Source organism: Dipteris shenzhenensis, chromosome 14, assembly GCF_047967505.1.
Source record: "Dipteris shenzhenensis isolate YYH24624 ecotype China chromosome 14, Dip_SZ_1.0, whole genome shotgun sequence".
NCBI lineage: Eukaryota > Viridiplantae > Streptophyta > Polypodiopsida > Gleicheniales > Dipteridaceae > Dipteris > Dipteris shenzhenensis.
Window position 1 is genome coordinate 4,454,353 of NC_141609.1, and position 21,769 is coordinate 4,476,121.

General features: G+C 41.0%; 1 protein-coding gene across 2 annotated transcripts; it reads left to right on the forward strand.

Annotated features, from left to right (window-relative positions):
- The first annotated feature begins 8,100 nt into the window (after positions 1-8,100).
- LOC147894088 (protein STRUBBELIG-RECEPTOR FAMILY 6-like) lies at positions 8,101-21,435 on the forward strand. 2 transcript variants are annotated; one of them, XM_087385060.1, is made up of 17 exons: positions 8,101-8,339; positions 8,426-8,818; positions 9,011-9,143; positions 9,281-9,352; positions 9,725-9,790; positions 9,944-10,024; positions 10,116-10,187; positions 12,955-13,026; positions 13,132-13,197; positions 13,483-13,548; positions 13,654-13,988; positions 17,306-17,568; positions 19,585-19,856; positions 19,946-20,081; positions 20,178-20,305; positions 20,432-20,588; positions 20,688-21,435. In XM_087385060.1, the coding sequence occupies exons 2-17, from the start codon at positions 8,725-8,727 to the stop codon at positions 20,787-20,789; spliced, it is 2,115 nt and encodes a 704-aa protein (XP_087241186.1). In that variant the 5' UTR covers positions 8,101-8,339; positions 8,426-8,724; the 3' UTR covers positions 20,790-21,435. The 2 variants fall into 2 exon arrangements, with proteins under 2 accessions (XP_087241186.1, XP_087241185.1); XM_087385059.1 differs by having other exon boundaries at positions 8,101-8,289; positions 8,558-8,818.
- The last annotated feature ends 334 nt before the right edge of the window (positions 21,436-21,769 follow it).

Sequence of the window (21,769 nt, forward strand, 5' to 3'; positions counted from 1 at the left end):
CATGCATGGTTAGTGCTTCCAATGGGAAGTGCACTATATATGATGTACGTAGTTGTATATGTGGTCTCCCTTCACCTTGGAGTTTAGATTGGCATTTGCATCTGGCCACTAGCCATCTTGGTGGAATGGACTAAGGCACTAGCTGTTGCCTTTCCTACAACCCCTTTCTCCTTTATGTTTTTCCTTCATGTAGAAACTTATGATGCATTCCATTCAGTCATCTAGAGTGCAAGCTTCTCCTCTCCATTGATAGGCACGGTGACATTGTTCGCCTTAGTAAATATTTCTCGTTGACCTATTGGATCTCCCAATAATCGAGGGAAAAATTGCTCTACTATCAATTTTACATCTGACCCTAACATTTTGCCACGTCCTTGCCAATTCATGTAGAGATGGTTAAATACCTCAACCTTCAACTATGATATCTTATTCTCTCATGTTGCCATGAAAGATGGGTGTGTAGTGATCTAAGGCGTGCAACAATCATTTTGTAAGTGCTAAAAATAATTTTAAATAAATAATTACACGTGCAATGCTAGTGTCAATTAAGCCACTCACAAAAGACTTGCAACACAATTGACTGTCATGATGCAAAATATCGTTCATAGAAGTTTCGCACCATAGAATAACAAAATACTAAATACGTTTTGGTTTCTAAAACAACGGAGGATTAATGTCAAGTAAGATGCATCCCACTACACAACCGAATATCATAATGCAAAGTATTTGTTTAAACATATTAGAAATCTTCATAGACTCGCTATCTAGTATCAACATATCACGGTGGTAGAGGCTAGAATAGAAAACATGTAATAGCATCACATAACCAAGATGATCTAGATTAGCTTTGCCAATCATGCATATGGTTGGGAAATGTTATTAATATAGGATGAACTGACCAGCAAAAGTGAACCATCATCTGGATAAAACGTGCCTCCATTTACACCTATATATAAAAATAATAAATAAAGAAATATGGTATATCACTAGATCGAAGTGGGTGGGATCAACTGGAAAATGCAAGCGAACACTCAGCTTCAATCTTTATCATCACAAGTGAACATGTCAGTCAAGATGAGGTGATTCCAACCAGCCAAAGTGGGCCATCTCCTAGCGACTGACACATAAACATGCATCTCTCTCTCTCTCTCTCTCTCTCTCTCTCTCTCTCTCTCTCTCTCTCTCTCTCTCTCTCCCCCCCCTCTCTCTCTCTCTCTCTCTCTCTCTCTCTCTCACACACACACACACACACAAAAGTGAATAACACAAGCAAGATGAGGCAATTTCGACTAGCCAAAGCGGGTCATCTACTAGCCCGACGTATACATAGACATGCAACTCTCTCTCTCTCTCTCTCTCTCTCTCTCTCTCTCACAGAGCCAAGGTGAGGTGACTCCGACCGACTAAAGTGGGCCATCACCCAGCCCGAGTGACATACACAAAAAGAGCAAGAAAGCAGAAAACTCACCAAAAGAGCAAGAAGGCAGAAAGCCCAAAACATTGAAACTGACAGCACAATGGGATTTTTGCAATGAATGTGAGGAAACGGGCATTTTATAACCTTCACGCAAAAATATTGCTTGGTATCTCGAGTTACCGCACGGTCTCTCAATGGCCCTGGTTGCGACATGTGGTGCCCTAAAATCTATTCCATGGTATATAATTTATGTGCAATATTTATAATACTATGTCTTTTTTTTATTTACATGGTAGGTTTAGATATATATATATATATATATATATATATATATATATATATACGACGTGGTATTTGCGTATATAGTGCTGATCAATATGTCACCTTTGAGCAACTGAAAAAAATGTGTTTTATGCGTTTAGAATGTGAAGACTCATTTCTTAATAAAAAATTATGTTTTTTTTTTTTGAAGTACTTTTTAAATCCCTGCTCTCCTTTGTGCTACTCAATAATCATTAACAAATGCTATAGCTATACATTGACTAAAACTCTCATGAGCATAGTGCAAGAAGGAGGTTGTGTCCAATTGTTATTATGGATCATTATTTGAATTGCATCAGCATTAATACTTTTATTAATAGGCTTATCAACCACATTGTGTGCACACTATGGACATTCATGAGGCTTGTATAAATTTATGTGCATTTGTAGCTTACTTCCTACTTGAATCTCGATCTGTTGATTGTGTAGTACTTCTTTTGGCTACCAATGGTTCTCTTATTGCACGTTGACTAATGCCTATGTATCTATTTCTTATATCCATAGTTATAGCTTTCCAAACAAAATCCATAGAAGCACAAACACATATTAATCAAGTCTGTCCACATACTACCAAAACGTTACATGAATACATATCATGAGAAAGTATATTGCCTACAAGTTGAATGAAGATTCAAACTAGATAAAAAGGAAACAAATAATTTCTTGGCAACCTCATTACCTTACCATCCATAATCTCAATTGCATTCATCAACATATGGTTGTGGTAAAACTTTACCCAATATGCTATATCATTGGAATACCTGTCGACCACTCCTACAAAACCATAAATGATTACTCCCTCCCTCATGCTCTTCCTCATGACTCAATTGTGGTCCATATTATGGTAAAGAAGACATGGAAAACAACTTGCTGAATGAAGTGCCCTTGCATCTCTCGCATGTATTTTGTTCTTAGGAAACTAGAGGGAAATAGTAAATATTACCACTAGTTAAAGTCCTACAGTCACCAAAATTATTAGTATTATCACAATTTATATTTGATGGTATATTTTATATTATCATTTGTTAGTGTTGGTGGTATATTCTATATTATCATTATAATATGAATAATATAAGTGATATTAAGCCATCTAACGATGGTAATCTTATCCAGCTTGCTAGTTTTTTTTTTCCTTACTACCAATGTCATTATATTATTCTCATGCTATTTTGGACCTCAATGACATTAACACAAGTGTGAAAACATTAATGACATCCTTGTGCAATGTGTGTGCTTGTGAAGTACTATGATGATGTGGTAAGTATTTATATGCTACAAGAGAAAACATGTGCCTATGAAGCATAGGATGACATGGCCTGATCACTTGGCACTATGATGTGCCACTAATGATGTGGCACTATGACATGGAATTAATGATGTGGCATTATCATGAGGCTTGATGACATGGCATGTGATGCGGTTTGATGACATGCCATGATGACTTGGCCTATGGTTAGCGGTTCGAGGCAAAGATGCTACAAGGCACAGGGGGTGAAGTGGCCTAATATAGATAGGATGGCGACAAGCACAATGCACAAAATCCAATAGCATGAGGATTGTAGGTTAGCTTGCAATGTAAAATACGAGCACTAGAGATAGGCAATGATACAAATCATAGTAAGCAGAATCCAAGATTGCAATGTATGTATTGTACCACTGAACACAATGTGGGCAGAGGAGGTGGAGGTAGCATAGGCTACGAGCACATAGCATAGATGATGGTGAGAAGCACACAGAGGCTAAAGGGCTTCAAGGAGCAGAGGCTATGAGGCTATGGCTAAGGACACCATGGGAAGTGGGGAGTATGACATATGGTGCATTAGCACAGAGCACAATAAAGAGGTTTGGCTTGGTCATCGATAGCCACTAAAATGACAAAAGCAGTGGGACCATTAGGAGCATTCAAGGCTATTAGAGCTCTGAAATGACAGAAGTCTTAGGGTGTCACTAACATGCAATAATGAGTGCTCTAATGGGGCCTTGGATAGAACCACAGTAGCTAATGAGACGGGAGCTTGAACAAAAAGGTAGTAATACTTCATTAGAGAAGCTTCTCTCTTACTTGGAAACTCTCTCATAAGGAAAATGTATTTCTCTCTATTTGGACCTCTCAAAATAAATGTCTCTCTATTAGGAGCTCCCACATAGACATTCTCTCACAACGAGTCTCATAAACATGGGGAAAAAACTTCATTGGAAACTTTTTGGAAAGTTTCAAAGGTATCAAAAGTAGATACATAGAGAAGCCAAAAGCCTATACATAGAGAAGTCAATGCAAATTATTCACCAATCTAAATACACTTTGAAGGGATCTATCTTTGCATATATTTTCAAGATTGAGGAGATGCAATAGAAAAGTGCACATCATGCACCAATAAGATGTAATTTTGAGGGATCCCAAGCACTTTACTAATGGAAACTATACATAAGACTTGCATTCAAGGACTTTACTACATAAAACATGCATAATCCTACAATCTTTCTCTCATTAAATTTTATAATTTTTTATTTTGCTAAAAAAAAAACCCCTTATTCAAGTATATCTAAGTGAATTTGATGGAATTCACAAAAGCTCCTTATGCAAGTATATCTATGTGAATTTGGTATAGTAAAAAGAACCTTATTTTGAAACCATGTCAATAGTTTAAATATTTGTGGGTACAATCCACAAGGAAGGGGTTTCTCTTGACAAATTTCCTTAAAATGATTGAGTGTGGTAAACCGATTAGACGTCTACGGAGAAATAGATGTTATGCACACATTTACACATGATGATGATGTCACTTACAAGTTTGGGACAATAATTCTTACTATTGGATACAAGGGCCTTAAGAAATAAATAAATGATGGACATGAATGATTGGGCACTCTCTAGTAAAACAAACTCAAGAGAAGAGAGCATATAAGTGCCCTTGATATCATTTCCTATGAGGCTATAAAGGTTGAGTGAAGATATGGCAATGATGGGGAAAGGAGAACAATGTTGGCCTTTATCTTGTGGAAGCAAGGTATCAAAGTTCCAAAAGTTGGAATGAAGGACAAGTGGAGCGATAAATCGTTTGCTCACATTGGAAAAAGCAAAAAGTGGGGTGGTTTGGTGGAACAGTGTTGTAAAATTTCATGAGATTTGAGGTCCCTCTAGGCTAGGCCTTTCATTTCACTCATAGAATTTTTAGTGGATGCTTACTCATGCTTCTTTGAAAGCGATGCTTGTACAATTTAATCTTAGCATCCTACTATAGCTCTTTTCTTTTCACTCATTGAGACTTTAGTGGATGCTTACTCACATTTCTTTGGAAGCAATGCATGTATGATTCAAACTTAGCATCCTACTACATAGAGACAAACTTCAATGATGAAAGATGACTATGACATCCGAGAACACACATATTAACACTTAACTTCACAAACTTTGATATTTAAAGCATTCATAATTTAGTTCACATAAAAAATGCATATGTACAAAGTAGAGGTGATAATTTGAGGATTATGAATAGTATAAGATTTAAGAAGCTTGTATACATTGATATTATTAGAACATCTATTTGTCAATGCTTGGCATTAATTTATTGGCATAGCTTTCAAGAGAATATAAACAATCTAATAATGGAATCTTTTAAGCACACTAAACTGTAGCTTTGCTAGACTAATGATACTTTGCCTTTGAAATATTTCATATTATAATTAAACAATCTAATAATGGAATTTTTCAAGCATACTAAACTGTAGCTTTGCTGGACTAATGATACTTTGCCTTTGAAATATATCATATTATAATAAATACTGAATTAAATGCCAATTCTATTTTCAATATGAAGTATGTTAATGATACTTTGCCTTTGAAATATTTCATATTGTAATCAATACTGAATTAAATGCCAATTCTATTTTCAATATGAAATGCTAATGATACTTTGCCTTTGAAATATTTCATATTGTAATCAATACTGAATTAAATGCCAATTCTATTTTCAATAATGCTGCATTAGCTCAGTTATATGCTAATAGTTTTCAGCCACATACTAGTATTTGAAGATGTGATGGACTTGTACAAGAAAGCCATGCATGTTAAATCTTAAAGTTGGATTCTTTGTTTTTGCTTACAACATCAACAAGAATCTTGGGCAAAAGACATGCAATATGCCACCTTGAAGTAAGAATGAAGAGGGCTCCCATTTTTGAAATTGTTGTGCTTGAAAGAGGTAGCCGTGGGCATGGTTTTAATCATCTCATGACACCTAGAAAACATTGTGGAAGTTCCAAAATGAAATTGATGCAAAGGATCTCTACAAAACATGGTTCATGATGGTGATATAATGCCTAGGGGGGAATTATGTGTAAACCCTATATATCACATGTGTTTAAGGCCTATTTTGTAACACCCTTTTTATATTCAATTTGTGAATACCCCCTTTGTATGATAGCCTTCTATATGTGAAGAATGTGTAAAAATGGGATAAATTCTCTTTCTGTTGAACCCACATGCTATGCTTACATATTTATGAGTGATCCCCTCAAGCATAATGAAAAAACTTCTTAAGACTATTGATCTTGGGAAAACAGATGTGCATGCTAACAAGTTTCAATTAATGTTGGGATGACCGGGGGCCCATATGATAGAGAGCTTTGCATGTAGATTGGCAGTTGCTATATGTAAGGGCCCTTAGGTCACATATGAGAAGGAAAATGTGACTAGTACATACTTCCTACTTTCTAGGTCTAGGATGGAGAATCCATCACTCAATATCCATATTGAAAAATGAATGTGGGTCTTGCTTTTATGGAAAGTTGCCCCTTGCTAAGACCCATTACCTTTAATGGAAAAACTAGTTAAATCCCTCACCACATCTTGCAACTTAAAATGATATTCATGAGAAAGAGAGAGAGAGAGAGAGAGAGAGAGAGAGAGAGAGGGGGGAGGGGGGGGGGGCGGGGGGGGGGGGCGGATGCAAAGAGGGACCATTTACTTCACACCATATGACTAGGGTTGTTGGGGAGTTCAAGATGGACTACAAATGGTTAAGTTGGTTATTTCAAAATTGCTATGGATACTCGCCCTTTGTAGAAGGCAGGTCATCAATATAGATTATCGACCCTTGATTATGAAAACTGTAAAGAAATTCATGGGAGAGTCTAAACATCTCACATGTGTATTAGACATTATGGTCTTACAATTTACTGAATGAAAAGTGCTCGGAATGTGGTGGAGTGAGTGCAGGGGCATGTCTTAGTAGAGTGAAATGACTTATGAGGTGTGAAGACTAGGCCCCACCTAGGCCAATGGGTTTTTTTGGGGCTCACACACCGATGGTCAACTACGAGGGGCCAACTTAGGCTAGGTTCACACAATCCGGCAGCCAAACCTTACAGCCTTCATTTTGGGAGATTGTCGTCATGCCATTGCAGGTTGAGATGGGTAGACATTTGGCATGTGCAGAAGGTGAACATTATTGGCTCCATCTTGGTAACCAAAACGCGGTGATATGTACCGATTCAATGACTGGCACTTAGACAGGGGATGCGAGACGCATCGTCTTAGAGCGGAACATGCAAAAGCGTTAATAGAGTTCAGCCAATTCAACGAACAATCATGCTGAGGCGCAACGGTTGTCTCATCTGAACTGTGACGTGCAGTGACATGCAACAAAGGTGAGAGGATCGAAAGCGGGCAGGGAGCTGAGGTGAGGAGAGGCCATCATGTCTTGAAGGTCTCATGTATGATCATTGTCATCATCATCATCATCATAGTCATAATCATCATCATCATCATCATCATTTTCATCATCATCATCATGATCAGCTTCATCTTGGACCTTGGAAGCACCTCGGCTATGGCGGACGACGCAGAAACCCGGCTATGGTGGACAACAATGCTTGGGAGCTGCTAGCGTTGGTTCAAGCCTTTTCTTCTCCAGTTGCTGCTTCCTGTTTCTGTCTTCCCGTCATATCTGATCCCCAGCAGGTAAATTACAAGCTTGTCAGCTGCACTCTTCTGCCATCTGCTGCCTTCTTTCTGTCTGCCTGCCAAGCTCGCATGCCTTTCCTTGTATTGCGCATTGGCAGAGCTTTTCGCTGTGGTATTCATACGGATCTGCCCATCTTGAACGCGGCGTTGCATTCGTCAAAAGCGTACTAGGAAAGCTCGGCGTCGGGACCGAATCCATCAACTCGCTCCTGGACCCCTCCTGCGACATGTCCCGCCACAATGGAAAAGAAATCTGCGCGGCTGAAACGGTAACGTTGTCTTCCTGCGGTGATGGATCACCGCCGATGCTTATGAGCTTCTCATCCGCAAGATCAGCAGCAGGATATATGCGAATGAGAGACACTTTTTTTTTTGTGAGAATGCGAATGAGAGACACACGAACCAAAACGGTGACTCGGCATAGTGTGCATGCTCCGTAAGCTCGTCGAGGAAGGAATCCGATGCTCTTAGCAGCTGTGGGAAGGAGCCTAATCGCAGACAAACAATGCAGAGCTTCATCGATGGTGAACGCCGACTGCATGCTCGTGCATGTGCAAGCTGCAACGCGATCTTTCAGCCTGCGAAGGTAGAGATGGCATGCATGGAGGCCTGACGAAAATTGCAGCTGTATATGTGGTGAGCATGAGCATTTTCCGCGTTGCAGCATTTCCGCTTTGCCATGCAGGCTTGATGATCTGTTCTTCTTTGCCGGATCGCTGCAGCTGAGGAGAAGAAAGGCAGGGGGCATAGACTTCTTGCTCGCTTCCTTGCTTGTTGGCGAGATTTCTTGGCATTTCCGCTTTCGCGTTGCTTCCTTGCTTTACGCTCCCTGCGCTCACCAATCTTGCGTGCAGCCCGCCGTTGCTGCATCTGTGGAGCGATCACGAATTGCAACTCGAATACGCTCGATTGTTCTCTTCGATCACAGCAGTTCCGACCGCCCCGGTTCTTTCTCTCTGTATCGACAAGATATCACTCCACGCTCCGGCCTTCCTGCTCAAAATCCAACGCTTGTCTGGCCATGAAGACAAATGAGCATTTTCCATTGCTGCTTGTGATTACACTCGTAGCTTCCGCACTACATACAGCGCACACGGTCACGAACCAAGCGGACGGTACTGTTCTCCTCTTGAATTCCAGAGGATTCTCCAATGTGTGTGGTCGATGTTTGTTTCTTCTTGAAGTTCATACTTCGACACTGCAGGTTTCTTGGTATCACGAAAATGCGATGCGGCTGAACAAATAGCGGGAGCGTTGAATAAGCTTTCTTGTTCTTGCTGACCGAGACCTTTTTTTCTCTGTTGTAGTTTCGGCTCTTCAAAATCTCTATACCAGTCTAAATTCTTCAACTGAATTAACCGGATGGAGTTCGAATGGGGAGGATCCTTGCGGCGACTTATGGGCAGGCGTGCAATGCTCGGGGCCTGCCGTCACTGAACTGTATGTTTCTCTGGCAATCGATGTACATTCTTTGTACATTTTGTAAGTCTAAAGATGATTGTGATTGCCTGGAGAATCAGTTCACTCCCAAACCTGAGAGATGTGCCTAACGACTGCTTTCCCTTCTGTTTGTTTAGCCATCTATCCGGTCTTGGCCTCACGGGGGGACTCGGCTACAGGCTCGACCAGCTTACGTCTTTGATAATTTTGTACGTTCGGTTTCCTCATATCTGTTAGCTAGAATCATGCGCATTGGTTTTGTACGACGAATTAGAAGGAGAACTTTTTTACAGCACAGTACATAGCCAGCACTCTGCGAGAGACTAGCCCCCCAACACCCATTTGGACGTTTCGCCAAACTGTCTACGTGCTTAAAGCAGCTGCGCAAAATGAACCCGGCCGCTTAAACGATCGAACTCTTCAATCTCTGAACCACAAATCTGTTGCGTGCGATTGGGATTGTTACACACGTTTGCCAGAACGAATGTACTTCACTTAACACAATATTGTGAGTGATTTACACAATGTACTGGGGGTGAAAGAATTCCTAATGTACCGAGACCTTTGTTATGTACACGTAGGGACTTAAGCAACAACCAAATCTCTGGTGGCTTGCCGTATCAGCTTCCACCGAATGTGGAGGAGATGTAAGCTTTCGCGCCCGCTTTCTGCCCTTAATGACGGAAAATATTGTGCCTCTTGTGCTTGTCTTATTTAGAGACACGTGGTCCTTCGCTTGAGGACATGTCTTACTTTCATTAATGTCAGCTGCTTTTTTGATACGGCTTTGTATTGAACAGGAAGCTTGGAAGCAACAATTTTTCTGGAAGCTCTGGAAGTTTGCCATATTCCCTCACAGGGATGGTTCATCTAACGAACCTGTAAGCCAGAATTGCAGCACGCATTTCAATGCATTGCTCTGATTTAAATGTAATTCTAAAGGTATGGGTGTTAATGTAATTCTATGTGCAGGAACGTTAGCCATAACCACCTCTCTGGGGATATTAGTGACGTATTTGGGAATCACACGAACCTTACCACACTGTGAGTAATTGATGTGAATGGTGTTTCTGTCATTTCTTGACCCGTTTGAATGAGGGTTCATTTAAACACACAGAATCAGGGTTCCCTTAAACTTTGGCATATTGAAGAGTGGCATCTAGTTAATCAACTGATTATTCATTTCAAATTCCTTCATTGTGCATTACATGAGTTATTCTACTGTATCCTTTAAGCAGGCCACGAGCAGACAAATGAGTGTATTGGGATGAGTAAGCAATGTTATTTTCCTCCCAAAGAGAGTTTCATCTTTCGAATAGGTTACTTCCTTTTGTATAATCTCTCCCAGTTCATGTGGGACTGCTTGATGCTCTAATCAATCATGTCATACGCTCCATGTGATATCTATTAGACCTGCTGTGCTCAACACATGCACAGGGACTTGCATTAGCCTTGGCAATCAAGAAGTGCACAAAGAGTATAACTATTGGCAGGAGGGATGAAGTACAATGGCGAAGGTTCTTATTCAATGGAAAGGCTGAGCTACTGCAGGTAGAGGGATGAGGGAGGATTGCCCAATCTACCCATGTGAATGGTCTTCGCCTTGGGCCCCACATAGGGTGTCCTCTTCAAGGAAAAAGCAGTATCTGATCAAATTTTGAGGGTCTGTGGTGACCTGGGATGCAAAGGAGGAGGGGAATAACTAGCTCAGGAAGCCAAAGAAGAGCAAACTAGAGGACTGTTGCTGGTCCTCACTACTAGAAAGGCTGCAGAGATGGTTGCATCAGCTTGACCACTGCAGCAGGAGTCTGATCCCAAGAAGAGCTAATGGTAAGGCAGAGCAACTAGTCCTCATTTCCTGGCTCAATCATTTGAAGTTGTTGCAAGCTTATGCAGAGCAGCACCGAGGGTTGACTGAGAGTACTCAGAGATATCTAAGAAGATGGAAGCGGAGGCCACGACTTCCAAATAGATTTAAGTGGGTCTAACTCACAACAGAAGACCATCAGGATGCCTCTTTCATCGACCCATGTGCATACCAGGGCGACTATCTTGGTGGAAGCTCTGGTGGAGAAGAGGTGGTCTAACCTTGACTGAGTCCTATGGAGAGGAGAAGGTTCAAAGCAGAGAGTGTGAAGAACCGAAGGAAGCTATGGAGGTGATAGAGGAAAGCGAATCTAAGGACGAGTCACTTCCCATGGCACGAGTACTTAGCATCGACAATGCTTGGTGGAGTAGTAGCTGATGGAGGACCTGGTGGTGGAGGAACACTAGTGCCAACACTAGCTATAGAACCAATGCGAGAGCTGCACAACCATCTGTAGGCTCACACCTTCAGTGGCTCTTGCACCTGTAGAAGTGGTTGCTTACTTGAAGCTCAAGAAAGTTGATCTCAAGAAGCAAAAGTTTAAGGGCCAACTTAACGAAGATGCAGAGGCTCATGTTCGGAAGTTCCTTATGGCTTTAAAGCAATGTCAAAGGACTTGAGTTAGAACCCTCCAAATATTGCATTCATCTTTGGAGGATGCAGCGAACATATGATTCAGTCTGCTGCCCCCCTATCATTGCACAACATGGGATGAGTCACGAAGATAAGAAGGAATGAAAGAGACAATCTAGAGACAGGAGAGGGAGGCCAGGGCAATATCTCATACAGTGAGAGGAAGGAGCAGACAGGTTAAGGAAGGGGGAGGCACAAGCTCACGTCCATACTTGATGTGTCGTCTTCCTTGCACTAGTGGCCACTCCAGTGATACTTATAAAAGGTCAAGGCACACCTCAAAAAAACATGCTCTGGAGCTTGGCTTAGATTTTCAGTGCACCTAGGGTGATCACTTGGGGCATGAACATGTTGCTCACAAAGGGCAATCATGTTTTTCCAGTTTGAGGTTGAAAGGGGCTCCCTGGCCTACGTATTGAGGGAGGGCTTAGTGATAATGCCAAGAAATTAGTCAGGTCCACAAGTCCCTCGCTTACCCAAGTGGCATACGTTGTACATTTGGGTTGCCCGCTGCACATTAGTGATGGGTGGCTAGTAGCTGGACATTCTGGCTGAACACTGTCTATACCATGCGCTCAGTTTGGAAGTAGGGCCAGGGGATTCATCATTGAGCTCCTGAGCATGGCGCACATTTTTGCAAGCCTTGGCGAGCAGGCGCTTTCTATACTCTGACAGACTGAGGAATCCGTTCGTTGGTAAGTCTCAATCGCTGGTGGTTAGGTTCGGACTCAGGTTTACGTAAGGTGGTAAGCTAAAACCATCATAAACAAATGGTCTTTTTCAGTGCCTAGAGGATAGCTGATCATTGTTTTGTTTCCTAAAAGCATAAGATAAGTGTGCAATTTTGTGCATAAACAATAAGAAATTCAGGGAGACACAAAGGACATTTGATGTCCTCGAGAATGCCTTGTCAGATCCCAAGCAATACTCAAGTCTATGTCCAAATAGACTTAGTAGAAGAACTACCTAGTACACTAGTCATATACTCCAGCAGTGAGTGACTTCCATTAGAGACAGGTGTACTACTCTTTTGTTGTTCAAATAACATGTATGCAATTTTCTATAAATTCCTTTTCCTCCCTGCTTCTCCTAAATACTCTCTGGATGATACAAGTAGACATCGTGCTTCATCTTCTAGAAAGCAGTAATCTCCTGCCCAGTTCATGAATAAGGCAAGTATTGCTATGGCCACCTGGGAAACAGGTCGTAGAAAATTGGAATGGTATAAAACAATGTTCTTTTTTCCTCTTTCTATCTCTCAGATGGGCAAAGAAATTTCATCTACCTCCCCTTGTCAATTGTCTGCTGCAGGGATCTATCCTTCAATAGTCTTACAGGGATATTACCTCAGTCCTTCTCCAGCTTATTACACCTTTCAACTCTGTATGATATCTCTCTTCTGCTCAGTTTTGTAACCATGCTCACTATGTGAGATTGTGGTTCTGTATATCTTTCAAATCTGCCCTTTTTCATCACGTCTTTTTGCAGGCACTTGCAGAAAAATCTGCTCTCTGGAAATCTGAATCTTTTGTCCAAACTACCTCTACGAGACTTGTAAGATTCTCAAATGTTGACAAAAATAAATACTTGTTTTGCTCACAAAGTATGTCTTGCTTTGTAAACATGAAAGAGCCATGGGCAGAATTGTATGCTTTTGTTATTATTTGTCTGTGAACCTGTTTCTAGCAACTAGTTTTTTTTTTTAAAGGAAAAAAATAAAACTAAAGATAGATTAAATAATGCCAGAAATACCAGAATCCTTCAAGTTTATTTTCACGTGCTTTTCTAGCTATTGCAAGAGAGAGTATTTATACCCATTGTCTATTTTTGGTTTCTCAGGAATGTGGAGAACAACAATTTCAGCGGCTGGATTCCCTCTACCTTCAGTTCAATTCCAAATCTGAAGTGAGTTTAGACTATGCAGATGGTTTTATGTTCATCATCTCAGCTTCATCACCCTGGCATTTTCTTTCCTAAGCTTCATGTAGTTCTTTTATGTCTGCATGGCAGGGATGATGGCAATAACTTCAGCACATCCCCAGCTCCTCCCCCTCCACCTTATGTTCCTCCTCCACCTTTACAAAGTCAACCTGATGGATCTGGAACTGGCAATTCTGATCACCAGACTACCCCAGCAAACATGTCCTTTAGTTCTGCTGGGACAAAATCAGTTTTAAAGGGTGGAGCCATCGCAGGAATCACCATTGCAGGCATTCTGGCCATTATTGTTGCTGCACTAACAGTTATATTTTTCTGCTTGAAAGCTCGCGAGGACATTCATGATGAAGAGAAACGACAGTCTATGGCAGCTGCATCACAGACGTTTACCCCACCCCTTACAAGAGGTAGTCTCCTACCTATGGAAGCTTTGAAATAATAAGAGAGGAACTGATATCCACAAATGAATATATTGGACTACACAACCTAAGAAACTTTACATCAGTAAACAAATCCGCAGAATCAGACCATAGACCATTGACAACAAATGTTGCATAGGTTGCTCACATCCAACAAGATGCTGTATTTTTAAAGGAGATGGGAGCTGGTACTAAAGTGCTATTGAACTTCCAAAATATTGCTCCATAGGTTTAGGTGGGAGACTCCCAGGAATGACAAAAATCTTCCCCAACAAGAGTTGAGAACGTTTGGAAAGACACTAAGGGAGTGCATCTAACAATGCTTTGCATGACAACATGACAAGGAGCCTCATGGAAGGAATAACCATGCAATAAATAGTTTTACGAGACATTTTGGGTGGCAAGACAACAGTTGAAAGATGCCATTGGCCTTGCTGAATTGGAGCTAATGAGACGAGATGAGGACACTCATCTAGAGAAAAGACAGAGGTGCATCACAACACAAGAAGGACCCTCATGGGAATTAATAAATTATTTGTTAGATGCATTGGGTAGCAAGGCAACAGTTGAAAGATGCCATGGGCCTTGCTGAATTGGAGCTAATGAGACAAACTATGAGGACACTCATATAGAGAAAAGATAGAGGTGTATTCGGGAGTGAGAAATCTAACAATTGACTAGCAATCCTAGGCATTTTTTGGAAAGGAACATAGAATGTTATAAGAAGATGCGAGGGACATCAGCTTGGAGCAAATGTATGCACATGCAACGACACTGTATGAAGAGGCAGAGTGTGAGCAAAAGCCTATAGTTGATGGGAATGAAGTAAATGTGCATCTCTTCTTTGTGGAATATATATGTCTACAAAAGTTGTCAGAATCCAAACTTTAGACCCGCAATAACTTTGTGCAAAAGATATTCAAAGGGCCAGAGGATCAATTGTTCCTGAATCTATTATATATTGAATGCAGCAATGCATGGATTCTAGCTATGTGGACAGAAAATTTAATCAAACCACTGTACAAAGGTGAAATTATGCACACCCTTGAAACTACAAGATGGTTATGGTCAGTTTGGTATGGCCATTCATTTTGGTAAACTATGGAGATCAAAATTAGGCATTGCATTGGAAATCATCAGAATAGGGCCAAGCATCAAGCTGGTTTTTACTAAGTAGTATCATTGATCACATGATGACTTTCCATGTTCTCATAGAAGAGTGGGTTGCAGGGCAAGGGCTGCTCCTTTGGTGACTCCAAGAAGGCCTTTGATGCAGTCCCTAGACTCAACTTGTGAGTACAATGGAAGGCTAAGAGTACCTCATACTCTCATGACTTCCATGGCTAGAATACATGATGAAATAAAGGCCTTAGAGGCTTCCTTGAGTGACGTTGCAGTCAAGAAAGGCTGTTTAATCTCTCCCACTTCGTTTGGGTTATGCATAGATAAATTGGAACTTACGGTAATGAAAATATGCTCAGCAAGAGGGGTCTCTAAACCCCCAATTGGACATACAGCCATCATACTCTTGCTTTGTGTCAATAACGTGGTTCTTTTCTCACTCTCAAAACTGACACATGTTCGGTGCAATGGGCTTAAAAGTGAATGTAGACAAGACAAAAGGTCATGCTGGATAAAGCTCGCTAAGACACCCAAGCGATACTTTTTTGCAAGCCTTCAAGTACCTTGAGATTGATGTCCCCTCCAATCATAGATGGCATAAATGTGTAGAGGAGAGAATAGATGTGGGGTGATGCCAATACTATGCTTTTAAAAGCAATTGTAGGTCTTTTGACATATTGTTTTTGGAGTTGGAATATCATATGTTTGACACACTTGTCAGTCATGGTCTGATAAACCACACTGTATCGGGAGCTTGCCCCTAGAATTTCTTGTCAGGGAGATGGCAGCTAGACAATTTCATAAGGTACATAGTATTCCAATTTGGATTTTTTCATCTCTCTCTCTCTCTCTCCCTCTCTGAGTCTTAAACTGATGTATGGCCGATTATATGTTTTTATGCTTTACCAGATGTAGCTATTCTGAATAAATAGAGATGGTGCCCTCCCTAAATGTATTAGTTGGTTCTGTGCTGTCCCATCAACCTCTTCGTCTTCCGTGGATGGTAATACTCTCTCTCTCTCTCTCTCTCTCTCTATATATATATATATATATATTTATATTTATATATTAGAATGTAGCTATGCCATATAATTACTTGGGAGGAGGTAGCTCTGTGTACCCCCCGATTCTCTGGTTACCCAGATGTTGTATGTCACTTCTTGGTGTTTGTACTTTGTCTCATAGACCTATGAGGTCTTCTGCAGACATCTCTCTCTCTCTCTCTCTCCATTTCTTGCTCGACATATCTTGTTTCTGAATGCTGCCTCCTTTTTCATCTTCTGTTTTCATTCTTTTTATGTGCATCTAGTACCACATATTTGCTTAGTTTACACATTGTCTTCACTCTTGGCCTTAGTGTGGCTTTTCCGGAAACTGTCTTTGGTCTTCTTCTCTGTAAATGTTATCTCTCTTTCTCTCTCTCTCATTGGTTTCTTCATGGAATCTCCTTTTTTTCTGAAATAAAGAGTTTATAGAGAGAATGAATTAATCATCAAAGATTTTGCTCTCCCATTGCATTGCCACTCTGCATTGTGTTGCTGTAACAATGGAGTTTATGGTTTTGAGTGACTGTCATGAGTTTAGTGGACTACTTTTTGGCATGTTCTTCGATTCATCTAGATATATATGTGTTGCAACCATGCACATTCTCCATGTAGACCAATTCCCCTTGCCTTCCTTCTTGTCTATCATAAAATCTCCTTTGTGGTGGATTTTGTATCGACATTTGTCTCTGCCATAGATCCACTATACTGGGTTACACCACAAATCTGTTCGATCGTGGTCTCTCCAATTGCTTCCATTCCCACGTCTTACTTTGTGCTTCCGCAAGATGCTTTGGTTGAAGAAGACCTCTATGTCCCTCGCACGGCAATGTCATGGCATCTCTCCCCGCTGATCCACAATGCCCTCATATCAGCTAGCTCAGAGAGAGAGAGAGAGAGAGAGAGAGAGAGAGAGAGAGAGTTTATATCAAAAGTCTTCGAAAGACTTTATTAAATATCTTTTAAAGACTTTATTAAAAGTCCGACAGAGAGAGAGACAGTGAGAGTTTATATCAAAAGTCTTCGAAAGACTATTAAATATCTTCGAAAGACTTTATTAAAAGTCAGAGAGAGAGAGGAGAGAGAGAGAGAGAGAGAGAGATTCTCCAATTTTAACCTGCAATTGCTCAATTTGTGCAGTTTTGAGAGACAAGCAAGATAACAACCTCAAGCCTTCTCCTTTTGAAGTGCCTCTCAAACCTCCACCATTGGAACGATACAAGCTGGCAAGCGACAGTGACTTGGACAGGAAGCCTCTAGGAAAGAGGGAAAGAAGGCCCATTGCTGCCATGACATACTCAATTGCTGATCTACAGCTCGCAACAGACAGCTTCAGTGAAGGACATCTTATTGGTGAGGGTTCTTTGGGAAGGGTGTACAAGGCTGAGCTGCCTGGCGGAAAGGTACAATATAAACTTTCACTGTCCACACACAGAGAGAGAGAGAGAGAGAGAAAGAGAGAGAGAGAGAGAGAGAGAGACTTGCTCTTGTTGTGTAGCTTCAAACAACATTCCAACTGTATATGATGCAAGATGGAATCATGGTGAGAGAGAGAGAGAGAGAGAGGTTCTTTTGTTGTGTAACTTAAGACAGCATTCCAAACTGTATATGATACAACATGGAATCATGGTGAGAGAGAGAGAGAGAAGGGGGGGGGGAGGGGGGAGAGTTTTTCTTTTTGTGTAGATTAAGATAGTATTCCAACTGTATATGATGCAAGATGGAAACGTGGTCACAGAGACAGATACACACACACACACACACACACACACAGAATGTGTCTTGAAATGCAAAGGAACTATGGCACAAGAACAACCACAAGTGTAAGGCTACCTCAAAGAGTGAACGCTCTGTGTTTTTGTAAAAATGGAATCTATGCAAAAAGCATGTGAAAGAAAGGTCTTTGTGTCCATTCACCATTACTTGCTGCAGGTAAACAACTTTCCCCATCTAGCAATAAGCAATCCATCCATTTACATCATGGGATGTCCTTGGTAGATTTACATCCTTGGAACTCACGCTAGGAACTCCTAGTGGTTTGTTGGACTTTCCAACTTGCTGGGAAAGTGGTGAGCGAATTCTTTCAGATTGGTAGCCTGAGATGAAGCTGTAGCACCTGTTGTTGCACTGTGCAGCTAACACATGCTTTAGAGTCACTAATTTGCCTTCAAAGGAAAAATACGTGGCATGCAAATTTATTTGTAGTTTGCTACCAATTTGTCGAATAAAGAGCAGCTAGAAAAGAGGATGCCATCTTCCGCCAAGCAGAGGCATGTTTAGAATAGAACTTCAGTTGGAGCACTTTGAAAAGGTTCTAGAGAACAGCACAAAACCCTGCCTCCTCTTCAGGGAGGACTAAAGCAACTCATTGGAGAGAGGATTTGCAACCCATTGCAGTGTTATAGAAGTTCATGGCCCCATCCTCTTTCAACTCAGCTATGTCATGCATTCAAGCAAGTATTCATTGTTGCTCAATAAAGAATATAGTCACTTACGGGCACTAGGAAAAGAATTGTTGTCCTAACATCCGTTATAGATTGTTCGTCAAGTCCCATGCTCTAAAGCCTTGGCGTATCATGCTTCTGCTCTGTTTTTATCTCAGTTTTTATGCATTCATTAACTTTAATCACGTGTGCATTAACTTCAATTGTCAATTCATTTGCTGTGTGTTTACCATATCATTCAAACCAATTACTAGTAGGGAAGATGGGAAGCCATGTCTCCCTGTAACACATCCCTATCCAGCTCCTTGTTCTATGCTTCCATGTCTTCAAGGTGCATCTTCAACTTCTAATTCTGTGCCAGTTTAAAAAAATCCACTCTTGAAGATCTAATACACTTATATGCAACCTTGCCCCAATATATAGAACTCAACAAATCGTGGACTGTATGCCCACAACAAGAGAGAGAGAGAGAGAGAGAGAGAGAGAGAGAGAGAGAGATGATATAATATGGTTGTATCAAACAACTCTTGATATCCCTCAGGACTGGTGATCACTATCAACAAGTAGTTATCTTTTACATCCGATGAAGTAAAATACTATAGACTTATTGCTAGCCCAAGTATCTTGCTGGTGGTGTTCCAAAACCTCTTCTAGATAACTCCTAGCATTGTAGCTGGCTGCTCTAACAGAATTTCCAGGTTGCCTCAGTTGTCATCATATCTTTCTCTGATGTGAACATAGGCCCGGCATCTTAGGAGCACATGCTGCTCATTTTCAACCTCCTGTATGGGGCAGATTTTACATATTCTTTCTTCTCTTGGGACCCTAAGTCTTGCCCACTCTTCCTTTCTCCACTTCCCGCGCACGAGAGAGAGAGAGAGAGAGAGAGAGAGAGAGAGAGAGAGAGAGGGGCGGGGAGGAGGGAGGGAGATGGGCAAGTTCTTGAATTGACATGTTCTTTGTGGGTTTTTGCAGGTGGTAGTTGTGAAGAAGATAGATGCGTCATCAACTTGTTTTCAAAAAGAGGACATTGTGGATACTGTTTCAAACATATCGTGCCTCCACCATCCAAACGTTGCTGAGCTTGTTGGCTACTGTATGGAGCATGGGCAGTGTTTGCTTGTTTATGACTACTTTGACAAAGGGACACTGCATGATATTCTGCATTCTGCTGATGTGACAAGTAAAAAGGAGGTTACGTGGAACGTCCGGGTGAAAATAGCTCTTGGAACTGCAAGAGCTTTGGAGTAAGCTGGCATTTTTATCCTATTTGAAGTTACAGATAGATGAAATTTTGTCTCAGAGCTTTTCTAATGCCTATTCATCTATGTTCCAGATATCTACATGAAGTATGCTTGCCTTCAGTGGTTCATAAAAACTTCAAGTCAGTAAATGTCTTGCTGGATGAAGATCTAAATCCACACCTTTCTGATAGTGGTCTAGCTGCTTTCTCCCCAAGTCGTGAAAGACAGGTGTATATTATCATTTTTTAATGAAAAAACATAAGACTGCTCTGTGCTTTCCTGCTGAAAATGAGACTGACCGTTGATTTTCACCACTGTGCACAGATGACAGAATCTTTTGGCTACAGTGCTCCTGAGTATACTATGTCAGGAACGTACACCATGAAGAGCGATGTTTATAGTTTTGGTGTTGTAATGCTGGAACTCTTGACAGGCCGCAAACCCTTAGACAGGTGAGCAATGCACATAGCTCCATCATCTATGCTCATACTGGCAGAGATTCTTTTTGCGCGCTCCATTTTCTAACCATACACCTGTTGCTGGTTTTGTGGTTTTGTTCCATTTATGTTTCTATGTAGTACCAAGCCAAGGACTGAGCAGTCTTTAGTCAGGTGGGCTACCCCTCAACTGCATGACATTGATGCTCTATCAAGGATGGTGGACCCAGCTCTAAAGGGCCTGTACCCTGTCAAGGCTCTCTCTCGCTTTGCAGACATCATTGCCCTATGTGTGCAGGTTGCATATCAATACCTAAGCTTCCAAAGAGGTTTAAGTATTTAAGGCCTTTATGTTGATAACATGCAATGTAACTTTTCAGAATTTGTTTATTGGCAGCCTGAACCAGAATTCCGTCCACCCATGTCAGAGGTTGTACAATCATTAGTACGTATGATGCAACGAGCAAGTTTGAGCAAAAGGAGGCCTGGAGATGAATAAAAGAGCTTGGACATTTGGGATACATTGAATACCAAAGCTGCTTGGCGAAAGGCTTAACTTTTTCTGATTGGCCAAGTTGCAAATCTGTGAGCTCAATTTCCATGAAATAGTCTGCTCAAATTGAGTAAATGAAAGGTTTTTCACACACAAGGTCAAAAAAGGCATACTCTACCTATATATCCTTCTAACAGCTCAAAAATCTCTACGAAGAACCTTCACAGATTGATGAGGCTTTAGAGGCTTGCTGGATCATAAAAGTACATTTCCTACCTTGGCCGTTTAATAACATGTCCAAATGATTTCCCAAAATTTCAAAGCCGTTGGGCTGCTGCACATTCACTTGATCCCCATTCAAACCCATTTGATGAGTTGGCCATCTATACATTGCAACTAAGGAAATGATTGAACGAATAGTAGTCAGCTTTGCTATTGGAGCAAAGGTCTCCTCACAAACAATTCCTTCTCTTTGCAATCCCATGTGTAAGGCAGTGACATTTGATGCTTAATCCCATGCTGCTCAAATCTGCCATCAAACAAGTAGACATATACTTTCCCCTTTATCACTTCTGAGTGTTTTGAGCTTGCATCGTTGTGGATGGAAGTGTTCATAGAACGTTTGTGTAGCTTAATGATGAGCCATCTTTGAAAAAAGGCAACCAAAGTATCTTTCCAAGGATGCACCCTTTATAAAAATATTGAACATGCTGTTGCAATTTATGCATCCGCTCAACCATGTTATGATTGAATAAATATGCCAAACTTCTATGATGACCAAATTGAACATGTCAACGGGCAATCATTGAAGACTCTAAGATTCTAAAGCACATTCAGATAAAGGGTATGCATCAGCCCTGTAAACGCCCCCTCATATGTGTCATGACATGGGTCCTCTCAAATGCATGGTGGCAACTTCCTCATGCCCCTTTTTGGGATCTTTTGTTTTGTATTGATCACCTTCCCAACATATATTAGTCGTGAGC

Bases quoted from the DNA above. Each gene is read 5' to 3' on its own strand.
- LOC147894088 (XM_087385059.1), top strand. From the start codon at position 8,253: ATGTGCAAGCTGCAACGCGATCTTTCAGCCTGCGAAG. The intron at 10,188-12,954 runs GTGAGTAATTGA...TGTCTGCTGCAG, and splicing joins CACACGAACCTTACCACACT to GGATCTATCCTTCAATAGTC. The intron at 20,082-20,177 runs GTGTATATTATC...CACTGTGCACAG, and splicing joins CCCCAAGTCGTGAAAGACAG to ATGACAGAATCTTTTGGCTA.